This window comes from Salmo salar, chromosome ssa01 (assembly GCF_905237065.1).
Source record: "Salmo salar chromosome ssa01, Ssal_v3.1, whole genome shotgun sequence".
In the NCBI taxonomy this organism is placed as follows: domain Eukaryota; kingdom Metazoa; phylum Chordata; class Actinopteri; order Salmoniformes; family Salmonidae; genus Salmo; species Salmo salar.
The window spans coordinates 152261525-152284024 of NC_059442.1; the positions used below are offsets into that span (position 1 = coordinate 152261525).

A 22500-nucleotide genomic window follows, 5' to 3' on the forward strand; every position below is an offset into this window, starting at 1 on the left:
GGTCAATGAGTTTCAGACTGGGTCTTATGTAGAAGGTCAATGAGTTTCAGACTGGGTCTTATGTAGAAGTTCAATGAGTTTCAGACTGGGTCTTATGTAGAAGATCAATGAGTTTCAGACTGGGTCTTATGTAGAAGGTCAATGAGTTTCAGACTGGGTCTTATGTAGAAGGTCAATGAGTTTCAGACTGGGTCTTATGTAGAAGGTCAATGAGTTTCAGACTGGGTCTTATGTAGAAGGTCAATGAGTTTCAGACCGGGTCTTATGTAGAAGTTCAATGAGTTTCAGACTGGTTCTTATGTAGAAGGTCAATGAGTTTCAGACCGAGTCTTATGTAGAAGGTCAATGAGTTTCAGACTGGGTCTTATGTAGAAGGTCAATGAGTTTCAGACTGGGTCTTATGTAGAAGGCCAATGAGTTTCAGACTGGGTCTTATGTAGAAGGTCAATGAGTTTCAGACTGGGTCTTATGTAGAAGGTCAATGAGTTTCAGACTGGGTCTTATGTAGAAGTTCAATGAGTTTCAGACTGGGTCTTATGTAGAAGGTCAATGAGTTTCAGACTGGGTCTTATGTAGAAGGTCAATGAGTTTCAGACTGGGTCTTATGTAGAAGTTCAATGAGTTTCAGACTGGGTCTTATGTAGAAGGTCAATGAGTTTCAGACTGGGTCTTATGTAGAAGATCAATGAGTTTCAGACTGGGTCTTATGTAGAAGGTCAATGAGTTTCAGACTGGGGCCATCTGGAGACCAGACTGTTATTCAGACTGATCTAACATCTTAGAGCCTACTGTACTCTCCCTACCTCTCTCTCTGTCTCATAGACTCTCCTCTGTTTTCTCTTTCTGGCTCTCTATTTGTCACACACATGTTTGTTGCACACATGTGCACACGTTAGCCTGGGCGGTACGGCCCAAATATGATATAACAATATTTTGAACGGTATGGTGTTATTTGAAGGTGTTTTATGTTTCTGAATCATCAAAGTTCTATATATGTTTTATGAGTAGTGCATGACCCTAGGATGGCAACACATGAAGTTGAACTGAACATTTCAGTCATTTAGCACTGTATCAACATGTCGTTATGTAGACACACACACACACACACACACACACACACACACACACACACACACACACACACACACACACACACACACACACACACACACACACACTCCAGTAGGTCAGTACTCACAGTGACTCTGAAGGGCGTGGCGGCGGCGGCAGGTTCCATGGGTGGTATGGTCTTGTCCGGGGCGCTACCGGGCATACTCCGTCTGCGGCCTGTTCTCTCAGGGGGCGATTCTGCTGAGAGGAGAGAGAGATAGAGAGAGATATATTTATACATATATATATATAGAGAGAGAGAGAGAGAAAGAGAGAGAGAAAGAGACACAGAGAGAGAGACAGAGAGAGAGACACAGAGAGACAGAGAGAGGGAGAGAGAGACAGAGAGACAGAGAAAGAGAAAGAGAAAGAGAGAAAGACAGAGAAAGAGAGAGAGACAGAGAGAGAGAGAGAGGGAGAGAGAGAGAGAAAGCGATAGAGAGAGGGAGAGAGAGAGAGAGAGAGAAAGAGACACAGAGAGAGAGACAGAGAGAGAGACACAGAGAGAGGGAGAGAGAGACAGAGAGACAGAGAAAGAGAAAGCAGGAGAGAGAGAGAGAGAGAGAGAGAGAGAGAGAGAGAAAGCGATAGAGAGAGAGAGAGAAAGGGAGAGAGAGAGAGAAAGCGATAGAGAGAGGGAGAGAGAGAGAGAAGGATATCAGTTAGGTACATTGGGTAAAGGCACATTCGTACAACAGGCTTTGTTCACTGCAAATTCAGGCAGAGTTCAGCATTCAGTAATAGGTTGTTATCAATAACGTCATAATTCCTTTCGTTTTGCACATTCCATTTATTTTCCAACACCACTCCTGATTTTCTGATGTCTCTAAATAGAAAGCCCTCTGATCTAATCCGCATCTGATACCTCTTTCTCTATCAATGTGTGTGTTCTATGTCAGTGGTGGCTGGTGGGAGGCGCTATAGGAGGACAGGCTCATTGTAATGGTTGGTATGGAATAAATGGAATGGTTTCAAGCACAGAGAAACCACATGTTTGACTCCATTCCATTAATTCCATTCCAGTCATTACAATGAGCCTGTCCTCCTATAGCTCATCCCACCGGCCTTTGTTTTCACTACAGAGTGATTTCATGTGATTCATGTTATCACAGACATTGATTGTTATAGCCCAGAGACATTTAAGTACCATGTGCTACAGATTGGGTGTCCGCTACAGGAATGTGAGACATGCCAGTATGCATGTCTATACAGAGACTTCAGACTATGGTACAGTAATGAACAGGACTGATATTAACCATGGGCTGCCATGTAGTGAACTAACATAACCTTTCATTATTTCTATTGGATACATGCTTGGTACACAACAACTCTGATTGTATGTCAATTAGTAGAGACCTGAAACTAGCAATACTTGTTTTGACAGTTGAGACATGCTTTGATAGAAACACACAACACACACACACAGGTATCCCTTAAATCACCCCTCACTGATACCTCAAGCCTCGAGGGAAAGGAAGACATTGAGAAGAGCATTCAGGGTATTCAGACTTCCCTGTCTGTCTGTCTGTCTGTCTGTCTGTCTGTCTGTCTGTCTGTCTGTCTGTCTGTCTGTCTGTCTGTCTGTCTGTCTGTCTGTCTGTCTGTCTGTCTGTCTGTCTGTCTGTCTGTCTGTCTGTCTGTCTGTCTGTCTGTCTGTCTGTCTGTCTGTCTGTCTGTCTGTCTGTCTGTCTGTCTGTCTGTCCGCTGTATTAGTACAGTACACAGAGTAATTGAATAAAGACAAGAGAAGGTCTGATAGATGGAGAACACCCATCCTGCTGGGCCTGACTGGCCATCCATGGAAACATCCTGTACTGTACATGTTGGTTTAGTCACTATTGTGCTCACGGTCTGCAGTAAAACATGCAGATCAGCTTGATAGCTAGGCAAACTCTGATACTCACTCACACACGCACGCTCGCAAGCACGCACGGACAAACACACACGCACGCTCGCACGCACACACGCACACACTCACTCAGTCACTCAGTCACTCACTCACTCACTCACTCACACAACCACGCACGCACAAACGCACGCACGCACGCACGCTCGCTCGCTCACTCACTCACTCACACACTCACACACTCACAAACACGCGCACGCACGCACACACACACACACACACACACACACACACACACACACACACACACACACACACACACACACACACACACACACACACACACACATTAGATACAGAGTAACAGAAGTCACACCAGCACGACAACCTCCCCCCACCCCCTCACCCCCTTATAGCAGACACAGCGACCCCCTGACCTGGTCCTGACCGCTGACCTCTGTGAGGTCACTGACAGGCCAGTGGTGATCTGTGTAAGTTTGGATGACATCACTTGGGTTGTTGTCATTCTCCATAGTGACCCACTCTCTCTAATGCACACAACACACAACTGTTCAACAAACACACGTATACTGTATGAGTAGTCCTGTGATGGTCATGGAGTTCTGGATGACGGTAAATGGCCAGCCTAATAACCGCGTCTCTGTAATAAACGTTTGAATAGCAAAACAGTTTCAATGCTTGATGCACACAACAACTCTGATTGTCTGTCAATTAGTAGAGACCTGAAACTAGCAATACTTGTTTTGACAGTTGACACATTGCTTTGATAGAAACACAGAACACACACACACAGGTATCCCTTAAATCACCCCTCACTGATACCTCAAGCCTCAAGGGAAAGGAAGACATTGAGAAGAGCATTCAGGGTCTGTCTGTCTCTGTCTGTCTGTCTGTCTGTCTGTCTGTCTGTCTGTCTGTCTGTCTGTCTGTCTGTCTGTCTGTCTGTCTGTCTGTCTGTCTGTCTGTCTGTCTGTCTGTCTGTCTGTCTGTCTGTCTGTCTGTCTGTCTGTCTGTCTGTCTGTCTGTCTGTCTGTCTGTCTGTCTGTCTGTCTGTATGTTAGCTTGCCAACCAAAGACTTGCTACAGTAAATTAGACTGTCAGCTGTGTAACAGGACTGTCGGCTGTATTAGTGCACAGAGTAACGTGTGGCTCGGTTGGTAGAGCAAGGTGCTTGTAAAACCACGGTTGAGGGTTTGATTCACACAGGGGACAAGTACGAAAATGTAGGAAGTCGCTCTGTGTAAGGTGTGCGTAACTGGTGGCAGGGAAGTCAGACGCAGGAGAGCAGAACTTGTTAAATTGCCGGAGCAGTTTAATAGTAAAAACTAACGGCATAAGAAAATACGAAATATGGGTACAATAACCCGACGCGCACCAGTCAAACATATGTGCACATGCACTTACAAATAACAATACCACACAAAGACATGGGGGGAACAGAGGGTTAAATACATAACACATAATGAGGGAAATGAGAACCAGGTGTGTGGGAAAACAAGACAAAACAAATGGAAAATGAAAAATGTATCAGCGATGGCTAGAAGACCGGCGACGTCGACCGCCGAACACCGCCTGAACAAGGAGAGGCATCGACTTCGGCAGAAGTCGTGACACTCTGGATAAGAGGGTCTGCTAAATGACTAAAATGTAAATGTAAAAAATGTACATGGAGTTAGCAGCATTGCTTTTATTGTGGACAGCGTTTCACCTGGTACAAAGTTTGCAAGTAAAACGTGGTTTTCAGGACTCGTGATGAGAAGCCTCGTTTGCATGTACTCTACATATGGTACACAGCACTGTGCAGATGGTTGCAACATGTGTAGCAGCATGCAATAGGATTTTACACACTCATTTCTCCATCACATAATGGGGTGTGTGTGTGTGCGCATAGTGTATAGAGTACAGTATATTACAGTGGTTTCCTCTCACATTGTGAACATATGCAAGGGGCAGATGTGAATCCCACACACACACATCTGTGTATCATTAGGGAATGGGAAAAGCAGGAGGTGCAATAGCCAAACAGATGGGCTAGAAATGCACGTTGAAGTTGCCCCTGTGTGAGTTAATCAAACATCCCAACATCCTCAATGATCTGTTCATTGAGGGACAATTAATCCCCTTGTTGCCATGGCAGCAGCATATCAGGCACTTTAAGAAAGTATTACTCAGTGTGTGTGTGTGTGTTTTGTGTGCGCAGGCTTGTGTGTGTGTGTGTGTGGCAGCAGATAGAGGTGTGTGTGTTATCTGTAAGGTCCGTTAGAGGGCACACACAGCAGATGTGTTACCTATGAGAGGTGTGGTTATATTGTTGTCTATGAGAGGTGTGGTTATATTGTTGTCTATGAGAGGTGTGGTTATATTGTTGTCTATGAGAGGTGTGGTTATATTGTTGTCTATGAGAGGTGTGGTTATATTGTTGTCTATGAGAGCTGTGGTTATATTGTTGTCTATGAGAGGTGTGGTTATATTGTTGTCTATGAGAGGTGTGGTTATATTGTTGTGGGATGGCCTATGAGAGCTGTGGTTATATTGTTGTCTATGAGAGGTGTGGTTATATTGTTGTCTATGAGAGGTGTGGTTATATTGTTGTCTATGAGAGGTGTGGTTATATTGTTGTCTATGAGAGGTGTGGTTATATTGTTGTCTATGAGAGCTGTGGTTATATTGCCCACTACTCAATGAGGTTAAACTATCTGGCCTGCACAAACCCTTCTCCTCTTTCTCCTCCTTTTCCCCCTTCATCCTCCTCTCTCTCATACTTCCTCTCCTTCTCCTCTTCCTTCCATTTTCTTCTTCTCTTCCTCCTCCACAGACCAATAAAACCTCCCCCCTCCCTCCATCTCCCTGTCCTTCCCTCAATCCCTCCTAACAGTTAGTTAATAGGACAGTCTCACAGCACCAGGCAGTGTAGCTGTCAGGGGACTTGGGGGATGATGATGCACAGATGGCAGTCAACTGGCTTGGCTTTGTAACGCTGCTCAGACTGGGTCTCTGAGTGTCTAGTTAATTGCCCTCTATGGGGTCTGTCAGGGGAAGATAAGAGGCTGGATGGAGGAGTGGAGAGAGTCACCATAGGGACATCAAAGACCCCGCTTGAGAAACAGTATGTATTCCTCAGAGACAGATAAGATGCTGAAATCACAGAGATGGTGGTTAAACAGTTGTGTGTTTCTACATGTGTATTCAGTATGTGTGTCTCTCTCTCTCTCTCATAGTCAGAACTCTATTACACGTGTCTGTTGGTGACCCATATTGTCACTGCCAGCCTTAGGAGTGACAGCTACCTTTCTCTCTCTTTCGCTCCTATCTCCCCTCTCTCTCCCTCCTTGGTTTGCCACAATGGACAATTTTCTCAATGCTCCGTTCCCATGGCAACCCCACCAACTTGCTCCAACTGACTGACAGAGAGTTCTGAAGTCTCTTTTGCTAGGTACCTATACCTACAGTACCGCCAAATCGGTGCTGATGACACCTGCTCTCACATGCTCCCATTTTCATTAAACTGACAACTCTGTAAGAGATGGGGAGGTTTGAAAATCCATTCCGTGCCTGATTGTGCACTCATATATACAGTCAACTCATAAACATACTTTCATTGGAGTTACTCCTCTTCCAGGGTAGCTTTACTGAAAACAACTTATCAAGGCTTTATAGAGCTCCATAAGCACTACATAGGTGCTTCACAAATCACTTCAAAGCCAGGGTGTGTCTCCTCTGAGGTAAACTGCCTCATTAGCCTCTGTGAGCCTGGAGTCAGACAGCATGCTTCCTCTGGCCATCCGGAGTGGAGCAGGGCCTGGAGCACACACTACCCTCCAGACACCCTGACCAGGACATTCCAGGGAGAGGCATGCTCTCATTCCCTCCTCTCACTGAAACAATGGATTCCCCCCCTGCCAAGAAAGCACTCAGCTTCAAACAGCTTCAACTGAAACACCAGGGTCCCTATGGATCCATTCATGTTAGCGTGTGTGGCTGTGTCAACGTCTGTGTGTGCTATTGTCTGTGTATTTGTATTAAGCACAGTGTATGGTGAGGTAATGCATCACACTGTTATAAAACAGAGAGACAATAGATAGCATCTGATGTAATCATTCATGGGAAAGAGAAACATGCTGGATACAGTACACTGATGCCTTTTCATGGTTTCATGATTATCTTAGTGACAGAACTCAGGCCATCGTGATTGATGGGTTAAGTCTGAATTTCTTGAAGTAGATAAAGGTGTACCACAGGGGTTGATTTCAGGATCGGTTCTCTTCACTATTTATATAAACACTATTGGTCAATCTGTTAAAAATTGTAAACTTAATTTATATGCAGATGATACTATTATGTATCCTATTGCCCTGACTGTTGATCTGTGTCAAAACTACAGTCAGGTTTTAGAGCTATACAGGAATCCTTTGCTGATTTAAAACGTGTGCTTAATATGGGCCAAATGAAATTCGTATTATTTTTAAACTCTTGTAAGAATGTTACAGATGAACTACATGTTCAATCATTAGATGATTCTCCAATATAACGTGTTCCTGAATATAAATACTTAGGCATTTGGATTGATGTGCATTTGACGTTTAGAAAACATAGAGATGAGCTGGTTAAGAAGCTAAGATTTAAAGTTGGATATTTCTACAGAAACAGATTGTGACTTTCTCTAAGCAATGGGAAGCAGATTATTCAATTAATCTTTTTATTTGTTCTTGATTATGGTGACATTATTTATCAAAGTGCAGCTGCAACTACTCTTAAATCTTTGGATGCCATCTACCATAGTGCCCCTCGTTTTGTTACAGGCGACAGTTTTTATACTCGTCACTTGTTTATTTTTTGTGTGTATAATGTGTATTTTTATATTTCATTATACAGGGAACATTTGGAAACGAGACCTACGTCTCAATATGTTTTCCCTATCAAAATAAAGCTTAAATAAAATCTATGATAGTTCGCAAGCCCTGTCACATCCGACGAGCATCAGAGCCGGTGTAGTACGATTCGATCTTAGTCCTGTATTGATGCTTTACCTGTTTGACACCGGAAGTCCTAGATTTCTTATAAGCGTCTGGATTAGTGTCCTGCTCCTTGAAAGCGGCTGATCTAGCCTTTAGCTCAGTGCGGATGTTGCCTGTAATCCATGGCTTCTAGTTGGGATATGTACGTACGGTTACTGTGGGAACGACGTTGTCAATGCACTTATTAATGAAGCTGGTGATTGATGTTCTCAACTCCTCAATGCCATCGGATGAATCCTGGAACATATTCCAGTCTGTGCTAGCAAAACAGTCCTGTCCACCTCTGGATGAGCATTTTCTTGTTTGCTTATGACCCTATACAGCTTGTTGAGTGCAATCTTAGAGCCAGCATTGATTTGTAGTGGTAAATAGACATCTATCACCACCCCCTTTGAGCTTACCTGAAGCTGCCGTTCTGTCCTGCCGATGCATAGAAAAAATGTATGTTATTCATGTCCTTGTTCAGCCATGACTCCAAGAAACAAAAGGATATTACAATTGTTCAGGTCTCGTTGATAGGATAGTGTCAAACGGAGCTTGTCCAATTTGTTCTCCAGTGATTGTACATTCGCCAATAGAACGGAGGACTGAGGCGGGTTATCTACTCGCCGATATGGTTTCGTCAGGGTCCTCGCTCGTAGGCCTCTTTTGCACCGTCACTTTCTCTTCCGAGTCTCTGGGATTAGGGACTGGTCCGGGGTGAGCAGTATGTCCTGCGTCGCCGACTCCTTGAAGAAGACATTTTAATCCAAATTGAGGTTGGTGATCGCTGTTCTGAAAAGGAAACAATGTGAAACAACGGCGGAAACAATGGCCGGAACATTATGTACAAAAAACGTTAAGATCAACGCAAAAAAACGCTATCCATTCCAGTGCAATTCTTTTCAAGGTGCCTGGGAGTGCATAGGGATTGGTCTGGGCTTGTGTTCTAGCCGCAATCACTGTTCATGCACTGGCAGATTAGGTAAGCTTCTACTGAGAACAACTTATGTAAATTTCTTCTCATTGTGGAAGCACCATAGAGCTACTTAGCATAGTGACTCATTTAGAAAGAGGAGCTGTAGAGGAGAGGACTCATCATATGAGGGAGAGGTGTAAGGACTAGAAAGAGTGTGAATGGAAAATCACCTTCCGTCTTTATTGCCACACACACACAAACACACACACACTGTACTCTACTAGAGGTAGTCTAGCCTTGGCGGCAGGTAGCCTAACAGTTATAGCGTTGGGCCAGTAACGGAAAGGTTGCTGATTCGAATACCTGAGCTGACAATGTAAAACATCTGCCAATGTGCCTTCAGCAAGGCACCCTAATTTGTTCCAGTGGTGCCGTACTTCTTTGGCTGACCCAGTAAAACAACACATTTTACCACACCTATCTGGTGTACGTGACAACAAAACATCTTATTTTTTAAGTGCTTTTAGTACCCTCTCAGCTTGTTGTCTTGTTGTCTATGAATAAATGGTCAGGCTTTTGACTTATCCTGACAGTGACAACACAGCCAATGAATACAGAGATCTGAGTATGCCCTTGGCATGTTGTTTTGGATAGCCATAGGTAGTCTTTATGACCTTTTAGAAGTTATTTTCTCTCTTCCTTCAGCCAAAGAAATAACTCAACTATTCTGAAGGGATAACACATCTATGCAGTTATGACAGGAGAGAGAGGATAGCTGCAGTTTAATAAACACACACACACACACACACACACACACACACACACACACACACACACACACACACACACACACACACACACACACACACACACACACACACACACACACACACACACACACACACACTGCATGCTGAGAGGGGCCAGTGATATGATGAGTGAAAATCACAGGCTGTCGAGAGCTAAGATTCTGTTTACTCTCTTGTCTCTGTCTGGAGGGATATCTTCTGCTCTTCTCTTTCTTTTCTCTCTCCCTTTCTCTATTTTTCTCCTCTACCCCTTCACAAATACATCACCCTCTTTATTCCCTCCTCTCAACTGTGAGACAAGCAACACTTGTCTTGACTGGCTGACACCACTGCAAAGACATCGCTCTCTTTGGCTGAATATGAATAGCTGTTTCATGTTACTCATTGAGCACTCTGCTTATTACTTCACATATTTATTTATTTCATTATTGTGCGGATCTTCATGTCTTGTTTTGACACCCTGGTGTTGTCAGTGAAATGCTGCGAGCGAGATATTTAATGGAACTTTCACAGAAAAAGTACTTACACAAGTGACAAGCATAACACAAAAACAGATATGCTCAACTCTAGCAATCACTAACAAAGTCCACTGGTCACAATAAGAAAAATCGTTAATTGCCAATGTTAAGAGATGAGTCTCACTGGGTTAGTGGAGAGAGAAGGGTGGTAGAAAGAGAGAGAGAGAGAGAGAGAGAGAGAGAGAGAGAGAGAGAGAGAGAGAGGGGGAGAGAGCGACTGAGACTAAGGGCTTAGTAGTGTGTTAACACAGAGTTGTGAGGAGCACCCTGGACTTTTGACCTCTCTCTCTCTGTGCTGATATTTACCCTGCCCTTAGCGGGTGATAAAATGTGGCAGAGTGCTGTCTCCTCTTTCTCTAAATCACAATAAACAGCAGCAGACAAACACACAGTCACTTAACCTGCAGACCACCCTGTTGTTGCCAGCTCCTCCGTTAGTTGTTATGGTGAGGAACATAATTTACTGTTTTACTTACATAACAAACTCACAAAAACACATTCTCTTTTAGAACTAGTAAGCAGACACCACCAAGAGCAGTGGTACTTTCCACAATAAGTCAGTATCAGCTGCACATACATTCCCAGCATTCAGTTTCCATACAAAGCTAAGAGAGATCGAGAGAGAGAGAGAGAGAGATTAGACCCAATCAAATCATGAGAAAACAAAAAGATAATTACTTGACACTGGAAAGAATTAATGAAATAACTGAGCAAACTAGAATACTATTTGGCCCTTAACAGAGAGTACACGGTGGAAGAATATCTGACCACTGTGACTGACCCAGAATTAAAACTTCTTCAGGATCGGTGGGTCCCCCACGGGACGGTTGAGCTAACGTAGGCTAATGCGATTAGCATGAGGTTGTAAGTAACAAATATCCCATAGACATATCTGATATTGGCAGAAAGCTTACCTTCTTGTTAATCTAACTGCACTGTCTAATTTACAGTAGCTATTACACTGAAATAATACAATGCTATTGTTTGAGGAGAGTGCACAGTTTTGAACTTGAAAAGTTATTAATAAACCAATTAGGCACATTTGGGAAGTCTTGATACAAAATGAACAGAAATGCAATGGTTCATTGAATCAGTTAAAACTTTGCACATACACTGCTGCCATCTAGTGGCCAACATCTAAATTGTGCCTGGGCTGGAATAATACTTTATGGCAAAAAAAGGTTGCTTTTTTCTTTTTCCAGATCTAATGTGTTATATTCTCCTACATTAATTTCACATTTCCACAAACTTACGAGTGTTTCCTTTCAAATGATATCAAGAATAGGCATATCCTTGTTTCCATGCCTGAGCTACAGGCAGTTAGAATTGGGTATGTCATTTTAGGCGAAAATTGAAAAAAAGGGTCTGATCCTTAAGATTAAGGAAAGCCTTGACTATGTACAGACTCAGTGAGCATAGCCTTGTTATTGAGAAAGGCCGCCGAAGGCAGACCTGGCTCTCAGGAGAAGACAGGCTATGTGCACACTGCCCACAAAATAAGGTGGAAACTGAGCTGCACTTCCCAACCTCTTGCCAAATGTATGACCATATTAGAGACACATATTTCCCTCAGATTACACAGACCCACAAAGAACTAGAAAACAAATCCAATTTTGATAAACTCCCATATCTATTGGGTGAAATACCAGTGTGCGATCAAAGCAGCAAGATTTGAGACCTGTTGCCACAAGAAAGGGAAACCAGTGAAGAACAAACACCATTGTAAATACAACCCATATTTCTGTTTATTTATTTTCCCTTTTGTACTTTAACTATTTGCATATCATTACAACACTGTAAATAGACATATGAAATGTCTTTCTTTTGGAACTTTTGAGAGTGTAATGTTTACTGTTCTTTTTTGGGGTTTATTTCACTTTGCTTATTATCTATTTCACTTGCTTTGGCAATGTTAACATATGTTTCCCATGCCAATAAAGCCCCTTAAATTGAAATTGAATTTAAATAGACAGAGAAAGAGAGAGTATTATGCTCGTCTGAAGAACTGGACCAAGGTGCAGCGTGGTAGGCGTGCATTTTACTTTTAATAAAAAATGACACCGGGAAAAACAACAGAATACAAAAACGAACATAAAGCAATATGCAGTGCAGAAAGCAAATACACAAACAAGATCCCACAATCACAGGTGGGAAAAAGGGCTGCCTAAGTATGATCCCCAATCAGAGACAACGATAAACAGCTGATTGGGAACCATACTAGGCCAACAAATAAATAGAAACCTAGATATGCCCACCCAAGTCACACCCTGATCTAACAAAATAGAGAATAAAAAAGGCTCTAAGGTCAGGGCATGACAGAGAGAGTACATGGTGGCGGACTATCGAACCACCATGACTGATAGAAAACTGAGGAAAACACCGACTATGTCCAGACTCAGAGATCACAGCCTGGATATAGAGACCGGCTGTCACAGACAAATCTGGCTACCCAGAGAGGACAGATTGTGCTCACTTTGCACTCAGCGAGAGGTCGAGACAGAGTTGCATTTTCTCCTACACCGCTAGAACTATACAGACTTAGGGGCAATTTTCTTTCCCAAATTTGAAAACAAATACAAACATCTTGAAACCATAACAGAAAAGAAGAAAATACAGTATCTATTGGGAGAAAAACAACTTTGTGCCATATTAGCTGCAACAGCCAGTGGAATGAACTACCAGAATAACAACATTGCTACCTGTGTCTTTCTCACTAGTTCATTATTGTCCTCATTCATTTCTTACTGTATGGTCTTGTTAATTGTTATCACTAATTTAGTATTATTATTTGTCCTATTATTATCTATCTGCGTCATCATGGATTTGATATGTGTCTATACGTTTGCCTTGGCAATGTATGTGGTAACACATTCCATGCCAATAAAGCCTTTTGAATTGATTTGAGAGAGAGAGAGATGAACCTGGAGAAAAGTCTCGTCAGCCAGCTTTTATGGGGACTCTGTTCACAAACACAAACACAAACAGACCACACAGAGCCCCAGGACAGCAACGCAATTAGACCCTATCAAATCATGAGAAAACTAAAAGAGAATTACTTTACACATTGGAAGGAATCAACAAGAAGGATAGGACTAAAAACAAACAAAAGATAACTATTGTAAAATATAAACTCAGCAAAAAAATAAACATCCTCTCACTGTCAACTGTGTTTATTTTCAGCAAACTTAACATGTGTAAATTATTGTATGAACATAACAAGATTCAACAACTGAGACATAAACTGAACAAGTTCCACAGACATGTGACTAACAGAAATGGAATAATGTGTCCCTGAACAAAGGGGGGGGTCAAAATCAAAAGTAACAGTCAGTATCTGGTGTGGCCACCAGCTGCATTAAGTACTACAGTGCATCTCCTCCTCATGGACTGCACCAGATTTGCCAGTTCTTGCTGTGAGATGTGACCCCACTCTTCCACCAAGGCACCTGCAATTTCCCGGACATTTCTGCCCTCACCCTCCGATCCAACAGGTCCCAGACGTGCTCAATGGGATTGAGATCCGGGCTCTTCGCTGGCCACGGCAGAACACTGACATTCCTGTCTTGCAGGAAATCATGCACAGAACGAGCAGTATGGCTGGTGGCATTGTCATGCTGGAGGGTCATGTCAGGATGAACCTGCACGAAGGGTACCACATGAGGGAGGAGGATGTCTTCCCTGTAATGCACAGCGTTGAGATTGCCTGCAATGACAACAAGCTCAGTCCGATGATGCTGTGACACACCGCCCCAGACTATGACGGACCCTCCACTTCCAAATCGATCCCGCTCCAGAGTACAGGCCTCGGTGTAACGCTCATTCCTTCAATGATAAACGCGAATCCGACCATCACCCCTGGTGAGACAAAACGGCGACTCGTCAGCACTTTTTGCCAGTCCTGTCTGGTCCAGCGACGGTGGGTTTGTGCCTATAGGCGACGTTGTTGCCAGTGATGTCTGGTGAGGACCTGCCTTACAACAGGCCTACAAGCCCTCAGTCCAGCCTCTCTCAATCTATTGCGGACAGTCTGAGCACTGATGGAGGGATTGTGCGTTCCTGGTGTAACTTGGGCAGTTGTTGTTGCCATGTACCGATCCTGTGCAGGTGTTGTTACACGTGTTACACAGCTGTCCATCCTGTCTCCCTGTAGCGCTGTCTTAGGTGTCTCACAGTACGGACATTGCAATTTATTGCCCTGGCCACATCTGCAGTCCTCATGCCTCCTTGCAGCATGCCTAAGGCATGTTCACGCAGATGAGCAGAGACCCTGGGCATCTTTCTTTTGGTGTTTTTCAGAGTCAGGAGAGAGTCAGGAGAAAGTTAGTGTCCTAAGTTAGTGTCCTTTCGTGTCCTAAGTTTTCATAACTGTGATCTTAATTGCCTACCGTCTATAAGATGTTAGTATGTTAACGACGTTCTACAGGTGCATGTTCATTAATTGTTTATGGTTCACTGAACAAGCATGGGAAACTGTGTTTAAACCCTTTACAATGAAGATCTGTGAAGTTATTTGGATTTTTACAAATTATCTTTAGTATGTATACGCTGGAAGTAGAAGCCTTAGAGTTGTTGTCCATTAGTGTACTCCAATTAGGGGAGGGATGGTAGGTTTCGGGGACAATAATAAAGGAAAATATATGGGGGATTGGAAATGATGCAGACAATTACATTGATGGAAGCCAAAATCTATTTGCAATATTAAAAGCTGATGTAAAATAAATCTACGAAAAACAGAGCAAACTAGAATGCTATTTGGCCCTAAACAGAGAGTACACAGTGGCAGAATACCTGACCACTGTGAGTGCCCAAAAATTAAGGAAAGCGTTAAATATATACAGACTTAGTAAGCATAGCCTTGCTATTGAGAGATGCCACCATCGGCAGATCTGGCTCTCAAGATATGTGCACACTGCCCACAAAATGAAGTGGAAACCGAGCTGCACTTTCTAACCTCCTGCCAAATGTACGACCATATTAGAGACAGACTGTATTTCCCTCAGATTACACAGACCCACAAAGAAAACAAATCCAATCTTGATAAACTCCCCTATCTACTGGGTGAAATAACACAGTGTGCCATCACAGCAGCATGATTTGTGACCTGTTTCCACAAGAAAAGGGCAACCAGTGGAGAACAAACACCATTGTAAATGCAACATATATTTATCTGTTTATTTATTTTCCATTTCATACTTCAACTACTTGCACATTGTTACAACACTGTACATAGCCAATAATATAACATTTGAAATGTCTATATTCTTTTAAAACTTATGTAATATTAACTGTTAATTTCTGATTGTTTATTTCCCTTTCATTTCTTGTCTATTCCACTTGCATGTTTCCTATTCCAATAAAGCCTTTTGAATTGAACTGAATTGAGAGAGTGTGAGAGAGAGTGTGGGAGAGAGATAGAGAAAGTGAGAGAGAGAGACAGTGAGAGAGGGGGCCTATTTGTTGTTTAGGTTGGCTGCGGAGGGCCTTTGTCTGTGTGTTTGTGGGAAAGGCAGGTTGGAGGAGGCAAGAGGAGGAGGAAGTGGATGTTTTTGCAGAGAGAGCAACATAGGTTCAGCATTCCTGTCAGTGCTGTCTGAGGCCCCTCTAACCTTCCAAGGCCTGGTCCAACCAGATAGAACACATAAAATGTTACAGTGTCATAAAGAACAGGCAGAATGTTACTGCGTGACATAGAACAGAGCTGGACCAATAACACACAGCACCTAACACAACATGGACTATACAACACAGACACACAACAAACATGTACATACCCAAATAGGGAATACAAGACACTAAAAGTAAACTAATAGGTTTAAAGATGAATGGGCTAAACGAAGGCACTGCAGGGCAGAGTGTGTGTGTGTGAGTGTGTGTGTTGGAGTGTTGACAGGAGGGTCTTAGAGAGAGAAGGATGGGTAGAATCACAGTCTTTCCTCTACCTCCCTGTCCCCTGACACCCACAGCCAAACCACTCTCTCTGTTCCGTCTGGTCCCTATGGTAATCTGAGGGTAAATCTCCAGGATTAGGGGGGATCAACCAGCACCTGTCTCCCCGTTATTGGAGTCTGTTTGGGACTGAGGAGTGCTAAATCATCTGGCCCCTCTCCACCTATGCCAGTGCAGGCTTGTGTAGGAAGCGGCTTCCAGGCTCAAACCTCCATCCAGTCTAGTCTAGTCCTGGCTGGTTTAGGTACTGTAGAGAGCAGCTTCTAATGCCACCGGCTTTATGACGACAACCAGGGCTAAAATCCTGGGTTAAACATCATGATGATCTGACAGTATATCAGTATAACAGCAGAGTACAGGCGTCAGAGCCAGGACGTGTTCCAGTTTCCTGTGTTTAGCTATAAATGAGCTTGGGTTTTGGAAACTGACTCATCGTTCAGCCCCATATTGGTGCAGCCATGTTTCCCATACACAGGCCTGCTTCACATCCTCACTTCTTGCGAGTTCAGTGTGACACACATGGATAGGAAACAACAATATGTGTGTGTGTGTGTGTGTGTGTGTGTGTGTGTGTGTGTGTGTGTGTGTGTGTGTGTGTGTGTGTGTGTGTGTTTGTGTGTGTGTGTATGAATGTTACACAACCTTCATTCAACAGCTGCTGCTGGATGGTGGACTGATATAATGTGAGTGTGTTGGTGAGAATGAACGGAGAGAGAGGGGGAGTATGATGGAGAGATAGAGATAGTGTGATGAGAGATAGAGAGAGTGAAAAACTAGATAAAGGCCTGTATAGGAGAGGACACACAAAGGGAAAACCAAAAGCACACAAACACACACTACACTACATTATACACTACACTATAATACACTACAATACAGTGCATTTGGAAAGTATTCAGACCCCTAGACTTTTTCCACATTTTGTTACATTACAGTCTTATTATAAAATTTATGAAATAAATACAAATCCTGATCAATCTACAAATCAAATTGTATTGGTCACATACACATGGTTAGCAGATGTTAATGCGAGTGCACGAAATGCTTGTACACACAATACCCCATAATGACAAAGCAAATGTATATAAGAAAAAAAAACAGAAATACCTTATTTACATAAGTATTCAGACCCTTTGCTATGAGACTCAAAATTGAGCTCAGGTGCATCCTGTTTCCATTGATCATTCTTGAGATGTTTCTACAACTTGATTGGAGTCCACCTATGGTAAATTCAATTGATTGAATATGATTTGTAAAGGCACACACCTGTCTATATAAGGTCCCACAGTTGACAGTGCATGTCAGAGCAAAAACCAAGCCATGAGGTTGAAGGAATTGTCCGTAGGGCTCTGAAACAGGATTGTGTCGAGGCAGAGATCTGGGGAAGGGTACCAAAACAATTCTGTAGCATTGAAGGTCCCCAATAACACAGTGGCCTCCATTATTCTTAAATGGAAGAAGTTTGGAACCACCAAGACTCTTCCTAGAGCTGTCCGCCAAACTGAGCAAATGGAGGAGAAGGGCCTTGGTCAGGAAGACGAACAAGAACCCGATGGTCACTCTGACAGAACTCCAGAGTTCCTCTGTGGAGATGGGAGAACCTTCCAGAAGGACAACCATCTCTGCAGCACTCCACCATGACAGCCCGCTTGGAGTTTGCCAAAAGGCACCTAAAGGACTCTCAGACCATGACAAACAAGATTCTCTGGTCTGATATGCCAAGCGTCATGTCTGGAGGAAACCTGGCACCATCCCTATGGTGAAGCATGGTGGTGGCAGCATCATCCTGTGGGGATGATTTTCAGTGGCAGGGACTGTGAGACAGGTCAGGATCGAGGGAAAGATGAACAGAGCAAAGTACAAAGAGATGCTTTATGAAAACCTGCTCCAGAGCGCTCAGGACCTCAGACTGGGGCGAACGTTCACCTTCCAACAGGACAACGACCTTAAGCTCACAGCCAAGACAATGCAGGAGTGGCTTCGGGACAAGTCTCTAAATGTCCTTGAGTGGCCTAGTCATAGAACTGAACCCAATTGAACATCTCTGGAGAGACCTGAAAATAGCTGAGCAATGACGCTCCCCATCCAACCTGACAAAACTTGAGAGGATCTGCAGAGAGGAATGGGAGAAACTCCCCAAGTACAGGCGTGTCAAGCTTGTAGCGTCATACCCAAGAAGACTCTAGGCTGTAATCACTGCCTAAGGTGCTTCAAAAAAGTACTGAGTAAAGGGTGTAAATACTTATGTTAATGTGATATTTCAGTTTTTAATTTGCAAAAATGTCTAAAAACCTGTTTTTGCTTTGTCATTATGGGGTATTGTGTGTAGATCCATGTAACGTAACAAAATGTGGAAAAATTCAAGGGGTCTGAATACTTTCCGAATGCACTGTATAATACACTATACTACCATACACTACACTACACTATAATTATCTCTCTTTCTCTCTCTCTCTGTCTCTCTCTTTCTCTCTCTCTTTCTCTCTCTCTCACCTTCTCTCCCTCCCTCACTCACTGAAGTCCTTCACAGACTAAACGTCTATGTGTGTCCACCTATGTCTGTGTGTGGGTGTGTGCCTGTATGTGTGTCTGATTAAATCACTTTATTATTGTACCCAGGTGGTGAGATAAGAGAAGCCATAACAACCGGTTTGAATATGTAAATGTGAATAAACTACCTTCAGGTACAGTTATAGACTAGACATGATAAGACTAGCAATGCTAGGAGCTGTTCCACTGAGAGACAAACAAGGACAGGCCAGACACACACACACACACAAAAGTGTCATCCCATTCCCCATTCCCCATTCCCTTTCCTTAGAATTGATTCAGTGACCCTGGCCCAAACAAACAAGACTATAACACCACTGCAATACCAGTGGTGTTATAGCAATAGCAATGTTTGTGTGCAGTTCCACAGGACCCATGTGTATATAATGGGGGAGACCACATACAGGGTGGATGATTACAGAGTTAGCTCCCATTCCCTTCTCTTCTCTTCTCTTCTCTTCTCTTCTCTTCTCTTCTCTTCTCTTCTCTTCTCTTCTCTTCTCTTCTCTTCTCTTCTCTTCTCTTCTCTTCTCTTCTCTTCTCTTCTCTTCTCTTCTCTTCTCTTCTCTTTTCTTTTCTTTTCTTTTCTTCTCTTCTCTTCTATTCTTCTCAAACAAAAGACAGAGACAATCACTCGCTAACGAGCAGAACTGGGCTCTATACAGCAACAATAAAGCAAACACAAGCATGTACACACACGGGCACGCAAGCAAGCAGTCAGACACGCACACCCTCCTCCTGTCGACTTCATACTTGGACAAATCCCCATCAGAGGCAAGTTAGTAAACAAACATAACACATTTTTAGATATAACAGTGCAAACTTAGCCAGGGAGGTCACGCAAGACGTAATGCAAACACAGAGCACAATATCATCACACTATGTCACATGTCTGCTATCATACTGTATCACAAAGCAGGACAGTGTAGGGCAGTGGGTGTGTTGTGTTGTGTCGTGTTTCAGCTCCTGTCTGTCTGTCTATCCGTCTGTCTACTGTTTCGGCTCTCCTGGTTCTGTGGCTAAGTGTGTAATAAAGATGAAGGGGGACAACTGTCCTCTGCACTCATCCACGTGACCGTGACAAGATGGCGACGACAGACATGTTCGCCCTGATTTTAGCTCCTAGCCAACTTTGCAGTATTTGATGTTTTTTGGGGTTATTTGTAACATTATTTGCTCAGAATGTTTCTTGCATTATTACCTACAGCCAAAAATAACTTTTGGTATTAGATCGACAGTCACTCACCATCATTTTGACATCAGGGACTATAACATGCTCTGTTTTATGGAATCATCGCTCTCTTCAGATATCTTGTCCTAGTCTATTCAGCCAGTGGGTTTTTCTGTCCATCGTGCGGACAGGAAGAAAAAACTGTTAGGGCTAGGGGGCAGTATTGACACGGCTGGATAAAAAAACATACCCGATTTAATCTGGTTACCACTCCTACCCAGTAACTAGAATATGCATATACTTATTACATATGGATAGAAAACACCCTAAATTTTCTAAAACTGTTTGAATGGTGTCTGTGAGTATAACATAACTCATTTGGCAGGCAAAACCCTGAGAAATTTTCTGACAGGAAGTGGATACCTGATGTGTTGTATTGACTTTAAACCTATCCCATTGAAAAACACAGGGGCTGAGGAATATTTTGGCACTTCCTATTGCTTCCACTAGATGTCACCAGCCTTTACAAAGTGTTTTGAGTCTTCTGGAGGGAGATCTGACCGAACAAGAGCCATGGAACGATGATGTCCCATTAGACACCTGGCGCGCGAGTTCATGTTGGGTACCCTCGTTCCAATACGTTATAAAAGAGTATGCATTCGTCCACCTTGAATATTATTCATGTTCTGGTTAAAAAAGGCCCTAATGATTTATGCTATACAACGTTTGACATGTTTGAACGAACGTAAATATATTTTTTCCCCTCGTTCATGACGAGAAGTCCGGCTGGCTTAGATCATGTGCTAACAAGACGGAGATTTTTGGACATAAATGATGAGCTTTTTTGAACAAAACTACATTCGTTATGGACCTGTGATACCTGGAAGTGACATCTGATGAAGAGAATCAAAGGTAATGGATTATTTACATAGTATTTTCGATTTTAGATCTCCCCAACATGACGTCTAGTCTGTATCGCAACGCGTATTTTTCTGGGCGCAGTGCTCAGATTATTGCAAAGTGTGATTTCCCAGTAAGGTTATTTTTAAATCTGGCAAGTTGATTGCGTTCAAGAGATGTAAATCTATAATTCTTTAAATGACAATATAATATTTTACCAATGTTTTCTAATTTTAATTATTTAATTTGTGACGCTGACTTGACTGCCGGTTATTGGAGGGAAACGATTTCCTCAACATCAATGCCATAGTAAAACGCTGTTTTTGGATATAAATATGAACTTGATAGAACTAAAAATGCATGCATTGTCTAACATAATGTCCTAGGAGTGTCATCTGATGGAGATTGTAAAAGGTTAGTGCATCATTTTAGCTGGTTTTATGGTTTTGGTGACCCTGTCTTTGAATTGACAAAACATTACACACAACTCTTGTAAATGTACTGTCCTAACATACTCTAAATTTATGCTTTCGCCGTAAAACCTTTTTGAAATCGTAAAACGTGGTTAGATTAAGGAGATGTTTATCTTTCAAAGGGTGTAAAATAGTTGTATGTTTGAAAAATTTGAATTTTGACATTTATTTGGATTCAAATTTGCCGCTCTTGAAATGCACCTGCTGTTGATGGAGTGCACCACGGGTGGCACGCTAGCGTCCCACCTAGCCCATAGAGGTTAAGGATCATATAACCTCCAACTTACTCGAAAACCCACTACAATTTGCATACCACCCCTATATAGCCATGGACGATGCAATCGCCATAGAATTGCACACTGGGTCCTGGACTTCTTAACAGGCTGACACCAGATGGTGAATGTAGGCAACAACCCCTCTGCTACGCTCATCCTCAACATGGCGGGCACCACAGGGGTGCGTGCTCAGCCCCCTTCTGTACTCCCTGTTCACCCATGACTGAGTGGCTACGCACGTCTCCAACTCAATCATCAAGTTTGCTGACGACACAATAGTGGTAGGCCTGATTACCAACAACAGCGAGACAGCCTACAGGGAGGAGGTGAGGGCCCTGGCAGAGTGGTGCCAGGAAAATAACCTCTCACTCAACGTCAATAAAATGAAGGAGCTGATCGTGGACTTCAGGAGACAGCAGAAGGAGCACGCCTCTATCCACATCAATGGGCTGCAGTGGAGAGGGTGAAAAGCTTCAAGTTCCTTGGCATACACATCACTGACAACCTGAAATCATCCATTCTCACAGGCAGTGTTGTGAAGAAACAACAGTGCCTCTTCAACCTCAAAAAGCTGAAGAAATGTGGCTTCTACAGATGCTGACACTGCTCGTTCTGGAATTTTGTAATTTCTTTCTTTCAACTTTTTGAATTATGTGCATATTGTTTTGCATTGCTAGGTATTATTACTACATTGTTGGAGCTAGAAATACAAGCATTTTCCTGAACCTGCCATAACATCTGCAAATATGTGTACGTGACCAATAACATATTTTTGTTGTTGTTGTGTGTGTGCATATCTATGTACTTGTCTGTGTGTGAGTGTGTTTGTGTGTGCGTGTGTGCGTGTGCATGTCTGTCTCTCTCGGTTTGTGTACTGTGTATGTGCCTTTGTTTGTATTTGTGTGTGAACTTTGTGTCTACGAGAGTGTGTGCACTTTGACAAAAAGTTCATGACAGAGAGGAGACA

General features: G+C 43.0%; 1 protein-coding gene across 7 annotated transcripts in view; it reads right to left on the reverse strand.

The window, feature by feature from the left end:
* Positions 1–22500, reverse strand: part of LOC106568602 (disabled homolog 2-interacting protein) — a 237122-nt gene that overhangs the window by 149407 nt on the left and 65215 nt on the right. For 4 of the 7 annotated variants that reach the window (XM_014139084.2, XM_014139096.2, XM_045692297.1 and 1 more), the window contains exon 2: positions 1199–1311. In XM_014139084.2, coding sequence (XP_013994559.1) covers positions 1199–1311 — 113 coding nt within the window. The remainder of the gene's footprint in view (positions 1–1198; positions 1312–22500) is intronic. The other 3 variants (XM_014139089.2, XM_014139105.2, XM_014139080.2) reach the window with 1 other exon arrangement.